Source organism: Oncorhynchus mykiss, chromosome 26 (assembly GCF_013265735.2).
Source record: "Oncorhynchus mykiss isolate Arlee chromosome 26, USDA_OmykA_1.1, whole genome shotgun sequence".
In the NCBI taxonomy this organism is placed as follows: domain Eukaryota; kingdom Metazoa; phylum Chordata; class Actinopteri; order Salmoniformes; family Salmonidae; genus Oncorhynchus; species Oncorhynchus mykiss.
Window position 1 is genome coordinate 49,966,888 of NC_048590.1, and position 20,104 is coordinate 49,986,991.

At 44.3% G+C, this 20,104-nt stretch overlaps 1 protein-coding gene across 1 annotated transcript; it reads left to right on the forward strand.

Moving 5' to 3' along the window:
* Window positions 1-2,661: 2,661 nt before the first annotated feature.
* On the forward strand, window positions 2,662-19,566 carry LOC110514611 (inactive serine protease PAMR1-like). The gene is made up of 12 exons (XM_036963634.1): window positions 2,662-3,039; window positions 6,914-7,093; window positions 7,949-8,074; window positions 11,679-11,793; window positions 12,052-12,269; window positions 12,480-12,587; window positions 13,121-13,321; window positions 13,629-13,856; window positions 14,303-14,369; window positions 15,944-16,206; window positions 16,807-17,123; window positions 18,677-19,566. Exons 1-12 carry the CDS (start codon window positions 2,820-2,822, stop codon window positions 19,247-19,249), a joined length of 2,616 nt encoding a protein of 871 aa, XP_036819529.1. The 5' UTR covers window positions 2,662-2,819; the 3' UTR covers window positions 19,250-19,566.
* The last annotated feature ends 538 nt before the right edge of the window (window positions 19,567-20,104 follow it).

A 20,104-nucleotide genomic window follows, 5' to 3' on the forward strand; every position in this document is an offset into this window, starting at 1 on the left:
GGGTGTGAGTATCTGTGGCAGGGTGTGAGTATCTGTGGCAGGGTGTGAGTATCTGTGGCAGGGTGTGAGTATCTGTGGCAGGGTGTGAGTATCTGTGGCAGGGTGTGAGTATCTGTGGCAGGGTGTGAGTATCTGTGGCAGGGTGTGAGTATCTGTGGCAGGGTGTGAGTATCTGTGGCAGGGTGTGAGTATCTGTGGCAGGGTGTGAGTATCTGTGGCAGGGTGTGGGTATCTGTGGCAGGGTGTGAGTATCTGTGGCAGGGTGTGAGTATCTGTGGCAGGGTGTGAGTATCTGTGGCAGGGTGTGAGTATCTGTGGCAGGGTGTGAGTATCTGTGGCAGGGTGTGAGTATCTGTGGCAGGGTGTGAGTATCTGTGGCAGGGTGTGAGTATCTGTGGCAGGGTGTGAGTATCTGTGGCAGGGTGTGAGTATCTGTGGCAGGGTGTGAGTATCTGTGGCAGGGTGTGAGTATCTGTGGCAGGGTGTGAGTATCTGTGGCAGGGTGTGAGTATCTGTGGCAGGGTGTGAGTATCTGTGGCAGGGTGTGAGTATCTGTGGCAGGGTGTGAGTATCTGTGGCAGGGTGTGAGTATCTGTGGCAGGGTGTGAGTATCTGTGGCAGGGTGTGAGTATCTGTGGCAGGGTGTGGGTATCTGTGGCAGGGTGTGAGTATCTGTGGCAGGGTGTGAGTATCTGTGGCAGGGTGTGAGTATCTGTGGCAGGGTGTGAGTATCTGTGGCAGGGTGTGAGTATCTGTGGCAGGGTGTGAGTATCTGTGGCAGGGTGTGAGTATCTGTGGCAGGGTGTGAGTATCTGTGGCAGGGTGTGAGTATCTGTGGCAGGGTGTGAGTATCTGTGGCAGGGTGTGAGTATCTGTGGCAGGGTGTGAGTATCTGTGGCAGGGTGTGAGTATCTGTGGCAGGGTGTGAGTATCTGTGGCAGGGTGTGAGTATCTGTGCTGACTCAGCACATAGTTTTTTGTTCACCATGAAGCAGTGTGAACCAGTAACAAACACCTTTTTAACATTATCGTACCGACCCAAACTGCTGGCTCTGAGCACATTGTCCTTTTCAGCATGGTGCCATCAAATCTGGTGTGTTCATGACCAGGCCAGCTCAGTACAGCTTGGTTGGTCTCGGCCCAGTTCGGGTCAGTAGTGTGAAAAGCCTGTAACAGTGCTGTTGTTCCCAGTCCCATATAGAGGTAATCTGCTATTGTGCCTGCAGTATAAATGAAGGAAAGGGTCAAATATAAACCATATTAATTCATCTGTGTTTTACTAACTACGCAGTTAAATTGATCTACAAGTTCTATCAATGAGTTCTGATGTGAAATGATTTGTTTATTGATCTGTCAAATAGCACAAGGGATTGTGCCGAGTATAGCAATTAATTGTTGAATCATATCAATGGATCTTCACAGAGACACGTATAGAGTTTATTATATATATTTTCTATAATAAACTACCTTTAGATATGTCTCTGGTTCCATCATTGCTTCAACGCTAAAGAGTCACTGTGTTCGAGACATGAGTCAAAACTAATGTCATGAGTCTGTTTCAGCAGTCTGTGCTGGACCCGTCAATGTGTTGTCGTCCGATGTAACCTCAAGTCACTCTGTCATATATTTACCTTTCTTCTCCTACCCCTCATGGCTAGTCATTTTATATTTCTTTTTTTTAATGGATGTACTCTAAATCAATTTGTGCTTTGACTTAAATTTGTAAAAGTGTAAAATGTGTTTTTCCTAATTAGATGCTGTTTCTATACGTAACCACCAGGTGTCTCTTGTCTTCTGAAAGGGAATGTTAAGCTATTACCATATTGCTTAAAGGGATGGTCCACTCAAAATAAAATATACATGATTTTTCCATTTACCTCGGCTGTAGTCGATTCCCGAAGACTGTTTTTGGATAAGGCATTTGAAAAGTCTGTATTCCTCAGATGTACACAAGGGTGGAAGAGTTACTGGCTAGGGTTTGTAATTTATAGTACATCAAGTATAGGGTTTTTTTTTTTGGTTTCTTTTCAACCTTCACTGGAACTAGGAGGCAAAATGTCCATTAAACCTAATGGTTCTGGTCCCTATGGTCAGTTAAAATCTTAACTCCCAGTCCCATCTGGATGCAATGCCTGGAAAAAGAGTTTCTCTTGTTACATGGGAACTGTATTCAAGCCAGGTAATGAAAAACAAACAGTGATTTGCAATGAGCTGTACAGTGCCTGTCCGCCCCATCGCCTGGGGCCCTTTTGTAGAGAATACACTGTCATCCTGTATAGAAGCTTTGCCCAGGTTCGCTCCTATAGACAACTATGAACAGGAACAGGAATGACATTATTTCTGCTTATCACTGTTTGTTGGCATGGCCTCCCCGCAGATCTCGCTGGCCAGAGCCTGAGGGGGTTTTACAGTACAATGACGTCCTGATTCAGGCTTCCCTGAATTCCCCCGCCATACACAGACGGAAAACATCTTTCCCTGGAGTATCATCAACTCGCCATCTCTGTTCTCTCCATTAAAAGTGACAGTGTTTTTCCCTGCAACACTCTCGACATGCCAATATGCAGCCACTCCCCTTTTCCTTTGGACTTCCAGAACTCCACATGGCACGTCTGTAAAAACAGGAGCTGGAAAGTTCAGATGCATGGTGAGTATGCATGGAGCTTGCCCGTCATCACAGAGAGAGAGAGAGTGCAGAATGCCAGTGTGACTCCTGGTGAAAAGAAAGGGTTAAATCTCTCTCTTTTAGTGTGGTGAGTGTGTGTTCTCAACAGCTGCTTTGCATCTAGAGCCCAGAGAAAGAGAGGATAGTGGGATTGATGTGGAGCGTCCTGAACAGGAACACTTTAGATTCCGGACTCCTGTCACTCCTCAGTGACATCATGTGTGTTCTGGGTCCTAGCTCTTTGGTCCTTGTGTGCCAGAGGGTGCAGCCCACTGGGAGGACGACAATGCCCCCTCATCTGCAACCCAGACACCTCCTGCCTCTTCTTCTCCATGTCATTCTACTCTGCCTTCATGCAACTGCCTGGCCCCACGGTAAGAGCTAGAGCTATGATTTCATCATATACTGATGATAACACATTTAATTCAGATGTATGACTCTACGAAGCCTGCTGTAACTTGTATTAGCCTCCCTATTCTGAACTGTTCACACAACTTCCATTGTTAGAGTTTTTGTTTTGCACTTGCTGAGTAATTTATTTCCTCTCTGAGTCATATGGGCATACCTAGTCATGTCTGAGTTAACTTCTCTAGTCACATACCTAGTCATGTCTGAGTTAACTTCTCTAGTCACATACCTAGTCATGTATGGGTTATAACTTCTCTAGTCACTTACCTAGTCATGTCTGGGTTATAACTTCTATAGTCACATACCTAGTCATGTCTGGGTTTTAACTTCTATAGTCACTGACCTAGTCAAGTCTGAGTTTACTTCTCTAGTCACTGACCTAGTCAAGTCTGAGTTTACTTCTCTAGTCACTGACCTAGTCAAGTCTGAGTTAACTTCTCTAGTCACTGACCTAGTCAAGTCTGGGTTGTAACTTCTCTAGTCACTGACCTAGTCAAGTCTGTGTTTACTTCTCTAGACACTGACCTAGTCAAGTCTGGGTTGTAACTTCTCTAGTCACTGACCTAGTCAAGTCTGAGTTGTAACTTCTCTAGTCACTGACCTAGTCAAGTCTGAGTTAACTTCTCTAGTCACTGACCTAGTCATGTCTGGGTTATAACTTCTATAGTCACATACCTAGTCATGTCTGGGTTTTAACTTCTATAGTCACTGACCTAGTCAAGTCTGAGTTTACTTATCTAGTCACTGACCTAGTCAAGTCTGAGTTAACTTCTCTAGTCACTGACCTAGTCAAGTCTGGGTTGTAACTTCTCTAGTCACTGACCTAGTCAAGTCTGGGTTGTAACTTCTCTAGTCACTGACCTAGTCAAGTCTGTGTTTACTTCTCTAGTCACTGACCTAGTCAAGTCTGAGTTAACTTCTCTAGTCACTGACCTAGTCAAGTCTGGGTTGTAACTTCTCTAGTCACTGACCTAGTCAAGTCTGAGTTGTAACTTCTCTAGTCACTGACCTAGTCAAGTCTGAGTTAACTTCTCTAGTCACTGACCTAGTCATGTCTGGGTTCTAAGTTTCCTGCTGTTAGAAAGCTGGGGACATTTTCTATGTATTGCCACACTCATTTTGACCAGACTGTAATGAGAATATGTATGACTGTAGGACTCTGTTAAACCCCCTAGAAATCAAATTAGCATAACAAAATAATCCCTGTAAAAAGACGTCAGTTTAAACTAGAGATATCTGTTCGCCTAGATACATTTCAATCCGCCAATGTTGCACTTCCGAATCTGCGGTGAAAGGTGAAACGTGAAAGGTGAAGGGTGACAGAGCTAGATATTTGTCAGACCATGAGACATCTCGAAAATTGGTCTTCTCACAAAATTGTCTGTAGCATCCGAAGAGTTTGGCCTGACCCCTCTATGGAAAGATGAGACTAACGAACACGGTGGTGTTCTCCGTTTTGCTCTACAACCCCCACAAACGTATCAGAACTCGTCTGAAGTCGGTACAGACGATCTGCCGACTTCTGTCTGTAGCATCCGAAGAGTTTGGCCTGACCCCTCTATGGAAAGGTGAGGCTATAACGAACACGGTGGTGTTCTCCGTTTTGCTCTACAACCCCCACAAACGTATCAGAACTCGTCTGAAGTCGGTGCAGCCGATCTGCCGACTTCTGTCTGTAGCATCCGAAGAGTTTGACCCCTCTATGGAAAGATGAGACTCTAACGAACACGGTGGTGTTCTCCGTTTTGCTCTACAACCCCCACAAAACGTATCAGAACTCGTCTGAAGTCGGTACAGACGATCTGCCGACTTCTGTCTGTAGCGTCCCAACAGTTTGGGCTACACACTAATAGGATGTGAGACTCTCATGAACACGTACATGTGGTTGTTATGCTCTAGGACGCCCACAGGCCTCACAAGACATGCCTGAAGGTCCCCCGGTAACAGTTGAAAAATGAATGGAAGTATATATGGAGACTTAATGCTAAAACAACAACAAATGTTTCTCTCAGATATAGGACAGACACTTCGAAACAAACTTTCTTTATATTTTTTTGGGGGGGTGGACCATCTGTTGTTCCATGTAGTGAATCTGTTATTCGATGTGTTTGTATGAGCAGTTTGGTGAAATACATTTTTTCATCAACTGTTTGTTTTTATATTGTATTTTATAGTTCAAGGAGTCTTAAAATGTCAAATCAAATAGATAACTGACCCTTCGTGTGACCTTCTTAAAACAATTCCATATAGATAGTAGAACCCCAGATTAGACAGGGTTTAGTCTGTAGAGGGTTAAAGACATGTCTTTGGAACCATCTCGAGATAGGGTCAGATTGGGTTTGGGGGGTTTCTGGCTATTGTAATGACCCCTGGGGGAGCACGATGTGAACTGTGAACCATGAATTTACGATTCAAGCACATTAGCCCTGTTCCAATACGATTAACCCACTCAGCAGAGTTAGTCACCAGAGAACTGTAGAATCACAGCATAGAATCACATAGAACTTGCCACAAGGCACCTGGAAGTTGATGAGAGGTATCTAACCAATTATAGTCTCACAGAGGATTGCTACCCTATACCCTCCTCCAGTGTACACATGCTATACTTAAGCAATAAGGCCCGAGGAGTTGTTATATCTTGGCCAATATACCACACCTAAAGTCTGTTCTTACGACACAGCCCTTAGCAGTGATACATTGGCTATATACCACAAACCCCTCATATTGCCATTATAAACTGTTTACCAACATAAATACGACTGCAAATTAGTTTAGCATCATACCCGTGGCATATTGTCTGTTATACACACTGCTAGAAGGCTGTTTCAGCATCCAGGACCCAAACTACTAATGTAGCTATGGCTGCGTTTACACAGGGAGCACAATTCTGATATTTTGTCCAAATCATTGGCAAAAGAACTGATCTAATTGATCAAAAGACCAATTAGTGAAAAATATATATTATAATTGGTCTGCCAGGTTAAACGCAGCGTTATAGAGCCCTAGTCAAACGAATATGATAACCAGATCTCTGAGATAGCAGAAGTAAGCTTCATACAAATGACTTTATCCCCCAAAAAAACATTCTTCCAGTACAGAGAGGAAACATTAAAATGTATGTACAGACGAGGTGTCCTTGTTTTGTGTTGCTTTCAAACTGTAGCTAAATATTATTTTGGCAAGTATATGTCATGAATCCAGACGTGCATTCATGTAGACTATAGAGCATGTTATTTTACAGAAGCAGTAATCATAGACAAATGAATGCCATGCCTCGTGACATGTTTTTTTTATTTAACTTGGCAAGTCAGTTAATAACAAATTCTTATTTTCAATGACGGCCTACCGGGGAACAGTGGGGTAACTGCCTTGTTCAGGGGCAGAACGACAGATTTTTACCTTGTCAGCTCGGGGATTCAATCTTGCAACCTTTCGGTTACAAGTCCAACGCTCTGACCACTAGGATACCTTGACTCACAACATGCCAGTCTCTTTATGTGAAACTCACTTGATACGACATAGCTTGTTGTTTTGAGTTTAGTCTGGGTATCATGTGTTGTGCAGGTATGTGTTAATACATGTGTGAATTGGAAATGTGTTTATTTTTGTATATCCCAACTCTCCCTGAGACACCCTCAGGGGTCACGACCAGGGTCAGCCATTGTCAACAGTGACCCTGGAGCAATTAGGGTTCAGTGCCTTGCTCAAGGGCACATTCTTCAACTTGCTGGGCTCGGGGATTCGATCTAGCAACCTTTCGGTTATTGACCCAATGCTCTAACCGTTAGGTTACTTGCCACGCTAAAATGTGCTTTATGAAATACATTTGATTGATTTTAGATTCCAGAGGTGTGGTGGATGACAAGTGTCCCAGCTCAGAGTGGAACCACATGTGTAGGGACTGTTGTGAGTACCAGCTGATCCAGTGTAGATGTCCTTCCCAGGGGGCACGGGTGGGCTACTCCGTCCCCTGCTGCCGCAACCAACTGGACCAGTGTGACCCCTGCATCATCCACCCTGGTAAACAACCTATCAGACCTCTACCAAAGATACTGGTAACTAACCCCCAAAATATCTCATCGTTGTCATTTCCAGTGGGAGCAAATTAAGCATATTGGGCAGAACAGGCATGGAGGTGGGCAGAACAGGCATGGAGGTGGGAAGAACAGGCATGGAGGTGGGCAGAACAGGCATGGAGGTGGGCAGAACAGGCATGGAGGTGGGCAGAACAGGCATGGAGGTGGGCAGAACAGGCATGGAGGTGGGCAGAACCAAGCACGACCGATATTTCTGCTAGGTAACACCTTCTTTGTGAAGTGTTCATGTGCAATAATTCAATTCGCCGTTGCCTTCCTTGTAAACAAAACCATTTTTGGGAACTTTGGTAAAGGGTCAAGTATACAAAACTTAGTCCACTCTGTTCATAACAGATTGTAATTTGGGAAGAGAACTGTATTGACACCAAGTTTAATTTAACTCAATTGTCTCCCACGTTCCGCCCCTGGACTTCCTCCCATCACCAAATTTGGTGGTGAGAAGAAGCTCTAAACGGACACTTCAGATTTCTACATCCTGTGAGACATCTGTCTCCTTCTATTTAATCTGTGCCCTCTATTGCTTCCCTCTTACTCCCTTCCAGCTTTCTTACCCACAATACAACTGTTTGTACACTGACATTTGTCTTCTTATTCTTCACATGTTGATAACGCTTTAACGTTAAGATGTAATTACAAGGATTCACTTTTTCTTACAGATTTATAAACGTTTAAATTAACCAAAACATTGATAAAACATTGGTTGAAATTGCATGTCATTTAGCTGCTTGCAGAACACTGACCTGATCTCCTGGCTCCCCTGTTTCTCCTCTTCCCTCAGGCTGCAGTCTGTTTGAGAACTGTAAAACCTGTCACAATGGGACGTGGGAGGCCAGGGATGATTTCTTCATCCGAGGGAGATTCTGTACGGACTGTCGTCAGGGCTGGGCAGGTGGAGACTGCAAGAGTGAGTCAGCTGTTTCAGGGGTAGAGCATTTTCTAAATTACAGTCCTTGGGAGTTTTTCACTTGTTTTATTGGCAGTGTTGGGGAGTAGTGAACTACATTGAAATGTTGGTAACATTTCAGTAGTTAATTACTTTTTAGCCATTTAACGTTAGTGGTGTATCTAACTACTGGAACGACACACTACTTTTTAGCCATATAGTGGTGTAGCTAACTACTGGAACTACACACTACTTTTTAGCTATATAGTGGTGTAGCTAACTACTGGGACTACACACTACTATTTAGCTATATAGTGGTGTCTCTAACTACTGGGACTACACACTACTATTTAGCTATATAGTGGTGTCTCTAACTACTGGGACTACACACTACTATTTAGCTATATAGTGGTGTAGCTAACTACTGGGACTACACACTACTATTTAGCTATATAGTGGTGTCTCTAACTACTGGGACTACACACTACTTTTTTTGCTAAAAGACAAATGTGTGAAGTAGGCAATAATTTCCTTACTTTTTTGGCATCCTACCTGTCAAATTCATCTGATCTGTCTAATTCATCAGACCTGTCTAATTCATCTGACCTGTCTAATTCATCAGACCTGTCTAATCCATCAGACCTGTCTAATTCATCTGACCTGTCTAATTCATCAGACCTGTCTAATTCATCAGACCTGTCTAATTCATCAGACCTGTCTAATTCATCAGACCTGTCTAAACCATCAGACCTGTCTAAACCATCAGACCTGTCTAATTCATCTGACCTGTCTAATTCATCAGACCTGTCTAATTCATCAGACCTGTCTAATTCATCTGACCTGTCTAATTCATCTGACCTGTCTAATTCATCAGACCTGTCTAATCCTGTCTAATCCATCAGACCTGTCTAATTCATCTGACCTGTCTAATCCATCGGACCTGTCTAATTCATCAGACCTGTCTAATTCATCTGACCTGTCTAATCCATCGGACCTGTCTAATTCATCAGACCTGTCTAATTCATCAGACCTGTCTAATCCATCAGACCTGTCTAATTCATCAGACCTGTCTAATCCATCGGACCTGTCTAATTCATCAGACCTGTCTAATTCATCTGACCTGTCTAATCCATCAGACCTGTCTAATCCATCAGACCTGTCTAATTCATCAGACCTGTCTAATCCATCAGACCTGTCTAATCCATCAGACCTGTCTAAACCATCAGACCTGTCTAATCCATCAGACCTGTCTAATCCATCAGACCTGTCTAATCCATCAGACCTGTCTAAACCATCAGACCTGTCTAATCCATCAGACCTGTCTAAACCATCAGACCTGTCTAATCCATCAGACCTGTCTAAACCATCAGACCTGTCTAATCCATCAGACCTGTCTAATCCATCAGACCTGTCTAATCCATCAGACCTGTCTAATCCATCGGACCTGTCTAAACCATCAGACCTGTCTAATTCATCAGACCTGTTTAATTCATCAGACCTGTCTAATCCATCAGACCTGTCTAATCCATCAGACCTGTCTAATTCATCAGACCTGTCTAATCCATCAGACCTGTCTAATTCATCAGACCTGTCTAATTCATCAGACCGGTCTAATTCATCAGACCTGTCTAATCCATCAGACCTGTCTAATCCATCAGACCTGTCTAATTCATCTGACCTGTCTAATTCATCAGACCTGTCTCAACCATCAGACCTGTCTAATTCATCTGACCTGTCTAATTCATCAGACCTGTCTAATCCATCAGACCTGTCTAATTCATCTGACCTGTCTAATTCATCTGACCTGTCTAATTCATCAGACCTGTCTAATCCATCAGACCTGTCTAATCCATCAGACCTGTCTAATCCATCAGACCTGTCTAATCCATCAGACCTGTCTAATCCATCAGACCTGTCTAATCCATCAGACCTGTCTAATTCATCAGACCTGTCTAATCCATCAGACCTGTCTAATCCATCAGACCTGTCTAATCCATCAGACCTGTCTAATTCATCAGACCTGTCTAATTCATCTGACCTGTCTAATTCATCAGACCTGTCTAAACCATCAGACCTGTCTAATTCGTCAGACCTGTCTAATTCATCAGACCTGTCTAATCCATCAGACCTGTCTAATTCATCAGACCTGTCTAATCCATCAGACCTGTCTAATCCATCAGACCTGTCTAATTCATCAGACCTGTCTAAACCATCAGACCTTTCTAATTCATCAGACCTGTCTAATTCATCAGACCTGTTTAATTCATCAGACCTGTTTAATTCATCAGACGTGTTTAATTCATCAGACCTGTCTAATCCATCAGACCTGTCTAATCCATCCGACCCGCGTAGTTCATCAGACCTGTCTAATCCATCAGACCTGTCTAATCCATCAGACCTGTCTAATTCATCAGACCGGTCTAATTCGTCAGACCTGTCTAATTCATCAGACCTGTCTAATCCATCAGACCTGTCTAATCCATCAGACCGGTCTAATTCATCAGACCTGTCTAATTCATCAGACCGGTCTAATTCATCAGACCTGTCTAATTCATCAGACCGGTCTAATTCATCAGACCTGTCTAATCCACCAGACCTGTCTAATCCATCAGACCGGTCTAATCCATCAGACCTGTCTAATCCATCAGACCTGTCTAATCCATCAGACCTGTCTAATTCATCAGACCTGTCTAATCCATCAGACCTGTCTAATCCATCAGACCTGTCTAATCCATCAGACCTGTCTAATTCATCAGACCTGTCTAATTCATCAGACCTGTCTAGTTCATCAGACCTGTCTAATTCATCAGACCGGTCTAATTCATCAGACCTGTCTAATCCATCAGACCTGTCTAATCCATCAGACCTGTCTAATTCATCAGACCTGTCTAGTTCATCAGACCTGTCTAGTTCATCAGACCTGTCTAGTTCATCAGACCTGTCTAATTCATCAGACCGGTCTAATTCATCAGACCTGTCTAATCCATCAGACCTGTCTAATTCATCAGACCTGTCTAATTCATCAGACCTGTCTAATCCATCAGACCTGTCTAATTCATCAGACCTGTCTAATCCATCAGACCTGTCTAGTTCATCAGACCTGTCTAATTCATCAGACCGGTCTAATTCATCAGACCTGTCTAATCCATCAGACCTGTCTAATTCATCAGACCTGTCTAATTCATCAGACCTGTCTAATCCATCAGACCTGTCTAGTTCATCAGACCTGTCTAATTCATCAGACCGGTCTAATTCATCAGACCTGTCTAATTCTCACTTGAAACATAGTTTGTATGTTTAATAGGCTAAACTAAACACTATGTTAACTTCTGACTCTAGTGTGATCTGTTCTTGCAATTTGTATTCTATGACATTTTATATTTATATATGAAATCAAATCAAAAGTAACTTCAGTTAAGAAAGCTGTGTTTATAACTTCAGTGTAGCTCAACTTCTGCCGATGTGATGTAATTGGTAGCTTGGTAAACTATATTTTCAGAGGAGCTTCCCCCAACACTGTTCATTACACATCGACTTGAATGACTTGCTACAAACATCTATGTTCTAATCTCTAGTTATTTTCTGTTGCATTATGGGAGCTCAGAGTATGTGTTCTTGTCCCTAGCATGTGGAGGGGTGATTCGTAGAGCCCAGGGCCACATAATGCTGGAGAGTTACCCCATCAATGCGCACTGTGAGTGGAGGGTGCAGGTAGAGAAAGGAGAGAACGTGGAGCTCAGGTGGGTCCCTGAATTGATTATACTGTACTATACTGTCAAATTCATTGAATCTCTCATTGGCTTTCATGAAGTTGAATGGTATTCTATGAGGAAGTTGTCTGTCACAATCCAGTCGCAGCTTTCATGGATCCATACTGAATTTTTTTTTTTTTAAGGGTAGTAAGATGATGTCCTAATATGTACACTATGTGATTAATATCTTACCCTACTTAACAGCCAAACATGATGATAACAAAGACCTTGTTTGGTTCCGCCCAGGTTCTCCATGCTTAGTCTAGAGCCTGACCACAACTGTCACTATGACTACGTGGAGCTGCGAGATGGTGACAGCCTGAGCTCCCCCGTCATTGGCCGGTTTTGTGGGAATGAGCTGCCTCCACCAATCAGAACCTCTGGAAGCACGCTGCACGTCCTGTTTGTCTCAGATGGCTACAACAACTTTGATGGCTTCTTTGCCGCTTTTCAGCAGAGCTCAGGCAGGTTTTATTGCCATTATGAACAAGACTTTAGCATAGATGTTGCATGTCCTTATATGGTTACATTTTGGTCAAGATGATTTTAATTATTTCAATCTATCAGCCAGGCAGGTCTGTCAGTCAGCCTGTCTGTTGCTCAGCCTATTATTCATTATTCATGAATCATTTGTCTAATTGTCTGTTTGTTTTGTATTTGCGGCTCCCTTGCAGCGTGCAGCCCCTCCCCTTGTCAGCACCATGGAACCTGTTTGCTGAACCCAGTACAGTCTTTTCACTGTGCATGTCTGCCAGGCTACACAGGTCAACTGTGTGAGAATGGTTAGTGATCCGTCTGGTAGCCATAACCTCATTTCCTCCCCAAACAAAGTGAGTTATTCATTATCATTCAGGTATTATAAAACCTAGCTCTACTGCTTCCTGGGAGGAAAACCTTTTACTGCGGTGGGTTATATCAGGGTCACACAGAGTGTTTCTTGGTAGTCTTAAACAAATCTACATTGAAACAGAAGTATTCACCTCACACACATGGTTATGGGCTTAGAAAAAAGAAGACAATGTCAGATATGGAGTTGAAATGTCTTCAATATTGTGTTTGCATTACAATATTACACTTTATATGCACAGGAGACTGACATATAACAAAACGGTTTGACATAGAAACACTCGATTTTCATCAGTTACATTTTTTGTAAATCTTTTATTTAAAATAGAACATTCCACCCATGAGGCCAAAAGGGGGCGCTATTGGTCACTGACTGCAGGAAAAGGCTACGGGTCATTTCAGACCAAGACCAAACTGGGGATGGTTGATATAATATTCATACACAGACAACACTCTCTCTGCCTTCCAGTTGCTAGGAGTCAGGTGTGTGTGTTGCCAGCGAGGCCCGTGAACGGGGAGCTCCTCTCTGTGTACGGCCTGGAGGATGAGCTCCTGGCTGTTCAGTACCTGTGCCACCCACCCTACACACTGACTGGCAGCACCCAGAGGACCTGCCTGCCCAACGCCACCTGGAGTGGCACGGTGCCCATCTGTGGGAAGGTAGATAAAGGTAAAGTTAAAGATCATGTAAATGAATGGATCAACTTTATTGATCCCCTCCACAGACAGGAATGTTGCAGACCTGAGTACTGATGGAACAGCTGCATTGCATTAGATGATGCCTCACGTGTCAATAAAATAAACTACACAAGGAAAACGAGAAGAGAGTACACAAGGAAAACGAGACGAGATTACACAAGGAAAACGAGAAGAGAGTACACAAGGAATGAACATACACACCATAGTCATGGTAGACCATTGAATGACCAGCCCATTTCTCAAAACATGACTCTCCTCCATCTCTTTGTGTCTCTCAGAGCCCATTCGACCCAGTCAGAGGGGTGCAGACCCAGTCAGAGGGCTCGGGGTGTGTCCTCCTCCAGCCAGGCTGCACCATGGCTACCTCCAGCTGGTCAGGGGCTCTGGAGGAGGTCCTGACACAGTGGACTACTTCTGTAACCCCTCCTACATCCTGAGTGGAGGCTCCCGGAGCACCTGTCTCCCAGATGGCTCGTGGAGTGGCCGGCAACCACTGTGTGTGAGAGGTATACTGACAGCAAACAGCCATTTAGATAAAATACCTGCACATGTTTATCCACATTTATAAACTGACTTGTTCCAGCCCTGAATGCTGATTGTCTGAAAGCCGTGGTATATCAGACAGTGTACCACGGTTATAACAAAACATACATTTTTACTGCTCTAATTACGTTGGTAACCAGTTTATAATAGCAATAAGGCAACTCTGGGGTTTGTGATATATATATATATATATAGCCAACATATCACGGCTAAGGGCTGTGTCCAGGCACTCTTTGTTGCGTTGTGCATAAGAACAGCCCTTAAGCGTGGTATATTGGCGATATATCACACCCCCTTGGGCCTTATTGCTTAAATAACATCAGACTGTATAGTGCTTTAGTGCTGCTGTTTAGGTTACTGGACAATACTGTTGATTACGTGGTTAAGGGCTCTTCCTCTGTGTCCACAGCCTGTCGAGAGCCTAAGGTATCTGAGCTGGTGAGACACAAAGTTGTGAAGCCAAAGGCCCCATCCAGGTATGACCCGTACATCCAGGTATGACCCGTACACCCAGGTATGACCCGTACACCCAGGTATGACCCGTACACCCAGGTATGACCCGTACACCCAGGTATGAGCCGTACACCCAGGTATGACCCGTACACCCAGGTATGACCCGTACATCCAGGTATGACCCGTACACCCAGGTATGACCCGTACATCCAGGTATGACCCGTACATCCAGGTATGACCCGCACATCCAGGTATGACCCGTACATCCAGGTATGAGCCGTACATCCAGGTATGAGCCGTACACCCAGGTATGACCCGTACATCCAGGTATGACCCGTACACCCAGGTATGACCCATACACCCAGGTATGACCCGTGCACTCAGGTATGACCCCGTACATCCAGGTATGACCCCGTACATCCAGGTATGACCCGTACATCCAGGTATGACCCGTACATCCAGGTATAACCCGTACATCCAGGTATGACCCCTACATCCAGGTATGACCCGTACATCCAGGTATGAACCGTACATCCAGGTATGAACCGTGCACCCAGGTATGACCTGTGCACCCAGGTATGACCCGTACACCCAGGTATGACCCGTACACCCAGGTATGGCCCATACATCTAGGTATGACCCGTACATCCAGGTATGACCCGTACATCCAGGTATGACCCCGTACAATCAGGTATGACCCGTACATCAAGGTATGACCCAGTACATCCAGGTATGAGCCGTACACCCAGGTATGACCCCTACATCCAGGTATGACCCCTACATCTAGGTATGACCCCTACATCCAGGTATGACCCATACACCCAGGTATGACCCGTACACCCAGGTATGACCCGTACACCCAGGTATGACCCGTACACCCAGGTATGACCCGTACACCCAGGTATGACCCTTACATCCAGGTATGACCCGTACATCCAGGTATAACCCGTACATCCAGGTATGACCCGTACACCCAGGTATGACCCTTACATCCAGGTATGACCCGTACACCTAGGTATGACCCGTACATCCAGGTATGACCCGTACATCTAGGTATGACCCGTAAACCCAGGTATGACCCGTACACCCAGGTATGACCCGTACACCCAGGTATGACCCGTACACCCAGGTATGACCCGTACATCCAGGTATGAGCCGTACATCCAAGTATGAGCCGTACTAACACTACCATACGTCTCATTCTGACTGTTTGTATGTCAATCTGTACAAAGCCGGCACCTTGACTGAATTTATACACTTCTAGTTTTTGAGTGGATTAGGTTTTATTTTACAGCAGTGGTTTCAAACTCATTCCGCAGAGGGCCAAATGTCTACAGGTTTTTGTTTTTTTCCTTTCAATTAAGATCTAGACATCTTGGTGAGGGGAGATCCTTATTAATTAGTGACCTTAATTCATAAATCAAGTACAAGGGTGGCGCGAAAACCCACAGACACTCTGCCCTCCTTGGAATGAGTTTGACACGTGTTTTACAGACAATAACTTCCCAGTAAACATTTATTCTACATCTTTTTTAAACATGCCCAATGTTAAGCTTTTCTCCTTGTACACAGACACCTTCTCTGTCCCCTACTACAGGAAAAGTCCAGTCCACATGCTTCACACCTCATCCAGGCATACGGTCTATGACAGTCACCCCCCTGGCATGGACCCACCCTCCTCAGGGAACCTCCCCAGCACCCAAGACCCTGTCCTGAGGGAAATCCCCCGTGGTTTCCACCAGCTGTACACTAGCATAGAGTATGAGTGTGCCTCCTCTGTCTACCAACACTACGGTAGCCCCCGGCGCACCTGTCTGAAGACTGGCAGGTGGAGCGGGCATCATGTCTCCTGCTCGCCAGGTGAGGGCAGCGCCGACTTAAAGAACAGATGCAAAGAAAGGGAGATGTACTCAAACTTAGTCAGCCAATGTCTTGAGGGAATGAACAGATTTGGTTTTACAAATATGGTCCCACTTTATTTGACCTTTATTTAACTAGGCAAGTCAGTTAAGAACAAATTCTTATTTTCAATGACGGCCTAGGAACAGTGGGTTAACTGCCTGTTCAGGGGCAGAACGACAGCAACCCCCACCTTGTCAGCTCGGGGATATGAACTTGTAACCTTTCGGTTACTAGCCCAACACTCTAACCACTAGGCTACCCCAATACAATTCAGTACACATTAATGAAACATTTTAAATCACTGTTCAAGTGTCCCTAATGCATTTACGTCGGTTTGCAGATGCTCCGGTTAAGTGCTTTGCTCAAGGGCACATTTGACAGATTTTTTACCTAGTTGGCTCGGGGATTCGAACCAGCGACCTTTCGGTTACTGACCAAACACTCTTAACCGCTAGGCTACCTGCCTCCATAGGTGTACATGGTAGTTAGAAACATAGTCAGAAACAACCTATTTCCTCTCCCATCTCTGACACCTACTCCTCTCTCTTTCTGTAACAGTGTGTGGTCAACTCCCAGCAGCCTTCAGCCCTCAGAACCTCACTAAGATTGGATGGCCCTGGCATGCAGCCATCTATCTCCGCTCCCACATCATCCGCAGAGCTGGCTCTGGCCTACAGACGGCACCAGAGGAGGCCTCTTCTCCCTGGCAGCTGGCGTGCAGTGGAGCACTAGTCACCCAGCTCAGTGTGCTGGTGGCAGCTCACTGCCTGGTGGTGGCAGGAGTGGGCAAGCCGCAGTGGGTAGATCCAGCCAACATTAAAGTGGTGATGGGAATACACAGCCCGGGCCAGATGAGGACACTGAAACAACTGCAGGTGGGTGTGAGTGATGCTAAGCTAGAGGGATGCTCTATCTACACAGGGGGGTAAAAGTCTCTCTTGAAGTCTGTGAATACAGTTGTGAAGCCGTTATAATACGGTCTTGACAACGTCTACAAGGTCCAATCTGCAGTTGAAACAATAACAAAGCAGACACACCACCACTGTTTTTGGTAAAAAGCTGTGGAATGTGGCTGGAGAAATGTCACCACTCTCAAATTCTTAGACAGAGCTACGGATTGCAAGGACTGACCATACATAATGATATAGAACATTATATTGTAGCCGTATTTTGAGGCTATACAGGGTTTGTTTACATTTACGTTGTTTACAAACGTTCAGACGGGGTACGACAATTGAACTACGTTATATTCTAAAATAATGTATATAAGAATGGGTACCAATGGGTATTTAGCATTCATTAATAAGTGGATGAAGGAACTGTAGATTGCTCCTTTAATGCCTACCAAAACATGCCAAGGTGATTTATGAGTGGCCCATTTTAAAGGTGCAGTCTAATTGTCTTGATTTCCATATCACATCAGATTATTCCTCTAAATCTTGTTGTGGTAAAACTGTAAAAAAACATTAAAAGATCCTGTGTCCTCCACATAATAATTTCCAACAAATTATAATATTTGGATATCATCAGTAAATAAATTCAAATCCCCGAGCTGACAAGGTACAAATCTGTCGTTCTGCCCCTTGAACAGGCAGTTAACCCACAAATAAGAATTTGTTCTTAACTGACTTGCCTAGTTAAATAAAGGTAAAATTAAAATTAAATACATATGATATTACATATCATATGTAATATTTGGATATCATCAGATTTCACTGAAACACATTTCTGTCAGCATTGTAAAATCATTAGGTAAATGGAGCCTCAAGTAGGCCCATAAGGTGCTAAAATGTGGGGCAATATAGTCACTTCAAATCCTGAACTGAGAAACACCTACAGGTGTAGGATCTTAATTTGAGCCAGTTTGCAACAGCAGGAAAATAATCTTGCAGCACCAGGAAATGTGAATTATTATATGGATTAGAATTAATGGACATGTTTGTTGGGGTTGATACATTTTGCATAAGGCTAATCAAGTCTGTCATTTCAAAGTGTAAATTACAAACTTCAGAAGCCTTTCTAAACCTCAAATACACTACAGGTTTTACATTTCCAGCACTGTTCTTCTGCAACAGGATGATCAAATTAAGATCCTACATCTGTATGACACACTGGTATAAATCATATATTGTCATGTCAATGGGAGATGTAGGAAACTAAGGTTGGGGGTTTGTCCTAAACAATTAGACCTCCTTGCGTTATGCACAAACACTTCCCTCCGGAGAACAGATTGTAAGACTATTGTTGCCAACCTCACCGACCAAATCTCAATGCACATGGCAAGTCAGTAAGCTGTGCTTAGGTCCGGCCAAGTTGCATGCTGGGACACTTATGTGTTTAGACTGAGCCAAGCAAGCTGCCACTGCTCTAACTCTCCGCACGGCATTCATTTTAGTCCATCTGTCTCATGTCTCCTCTGATCCAACAGGTTTCCTCTGTCCTGGTCCATCCCAGCTTTGATCCTGTGACACTGGACTCGGACCTGGCCGTTCTGAAGCTACGGGACAAGGCCAAGATCAGTGAGCGTGTGCTGCCCGTGTGTCTCCCCAAAATGCAAGGCGGGGAGGTGACCGCCACACAGGGCTATGCCACAGGCTGGCTCCTTGCATCTGACTCAAGGTCCAGTTCCAAACACAGCCTAGACGCCGAGACAGCCCAGACTGGAGTAGTCGAGCTGGGGGATGTCGTTCAGTGCGAGAGGCAGTTTGCTCAGAGTGGGGCCCCTGTCACCATCACTGACAATATGCTGTGTGCAATGCGCCACCCTCTCAATCCCACCAAGCCTTGTCCCACTGTCAGTGCAGGCATTACAATCATACCATCTCCTGCCTCTAAGCCATCATCGGGTCCTTCGGGGGGACAGGGGGATGATAGTGTTGTCTGGGAGCTTCTGGCATTAGAAAGTTTTGGTTATGAGAAATGGAACTGTGGCCCAGGGCTTTACACAGTCCATACCCGGATAAACAACTTCAAAGACTGGATACAGAAAAACATGAAGTAGATCTCTGATTTGACTCCAGTCTCAGCCACTCTGTCGCCATCATTGACAGCCTGTGTTATTTTTCTAACAACTCACTTACTCACTGTTGCCAGTTCCCTGAAACAGATAACAGGGCTAAGTGCTTGGCAGTGTATTCGGCTGAGCCAATTGGAAACTTCCTAAGACGAGATGTGGGGAGGACAGTCATCCCTGGCACTATTTACTATGATGTATATTTACCTCTAATTACTATTATGTACACTGAACAAAAATATAAACGCAACATGTGAAGTGTTGGTTCCATGTTTCATGAGCTGAAATAAAAGATCCCAGAAAATGCTCCAAAAAGCTTATTTCTCTCAAATGTTGTCCACAAATGTGTTTACATCTCTGTTAGTGAGCATTTCTCCTTTGCCAAGATAATCCATCCACCTGACAGGTGTGGCATATCAAGAAGCTGATTAAACAGCATGATCATTACACAGGTGCACCTTGTGTTGGGGACAATAAAAGGTCACTTTAAAATGTGCAGTTTGGTTACAGTGCCACAAATGTCTCAAGTTTTGAGGGAGAGTGCAATTGGTATGCTGATTGCAGGAATGTCCACAATAGCTGTTGCCGGATAATTTAATGTTAATTTCTCTACCATAAACTGCCTTAGGACGTTGTTTTAGAGAATTTGGTTGTACATCCAACCGGCCTCCCAACCGCAGACCAGATGTATGGTGTCGTGTGAGCGGTTTGCTGATGTCAACATTGTGAACAAAGTGCCCCATGGTGGCAGTGGGGTTATGGTATGGTCAGGCATAAACTACAGACAATGAAAACAATTGCATTGTATCGATGGCAATTTGAGTACACAGAGATATCGTATTT

Bases quoted from the DNA above. Each gene is read 5' to 3' on its own strand.
- LOC110514611 (XM_036963634.1), top strand. From the start codon at position 2,820: ATGTGGAGCGTCCTGAACAGGAACACTTTAGATTCCGGACTCCTGTCA. The intron at 13,322-13,628 runs GTAAAGTTAAAG...TGTGTCTCTCAG, and splicing joins CTGTGGGAAGGTAGATAAAG to AGCCCATTCGACCCAGTCAG. The intron at 17,124-18,676 runs GTGGGTGTGAGT...CTGATCCAACAG, and splicing joins GGACACTGAAACAACTGCAG to GTTTCCTCTGTCCTGGTCCA.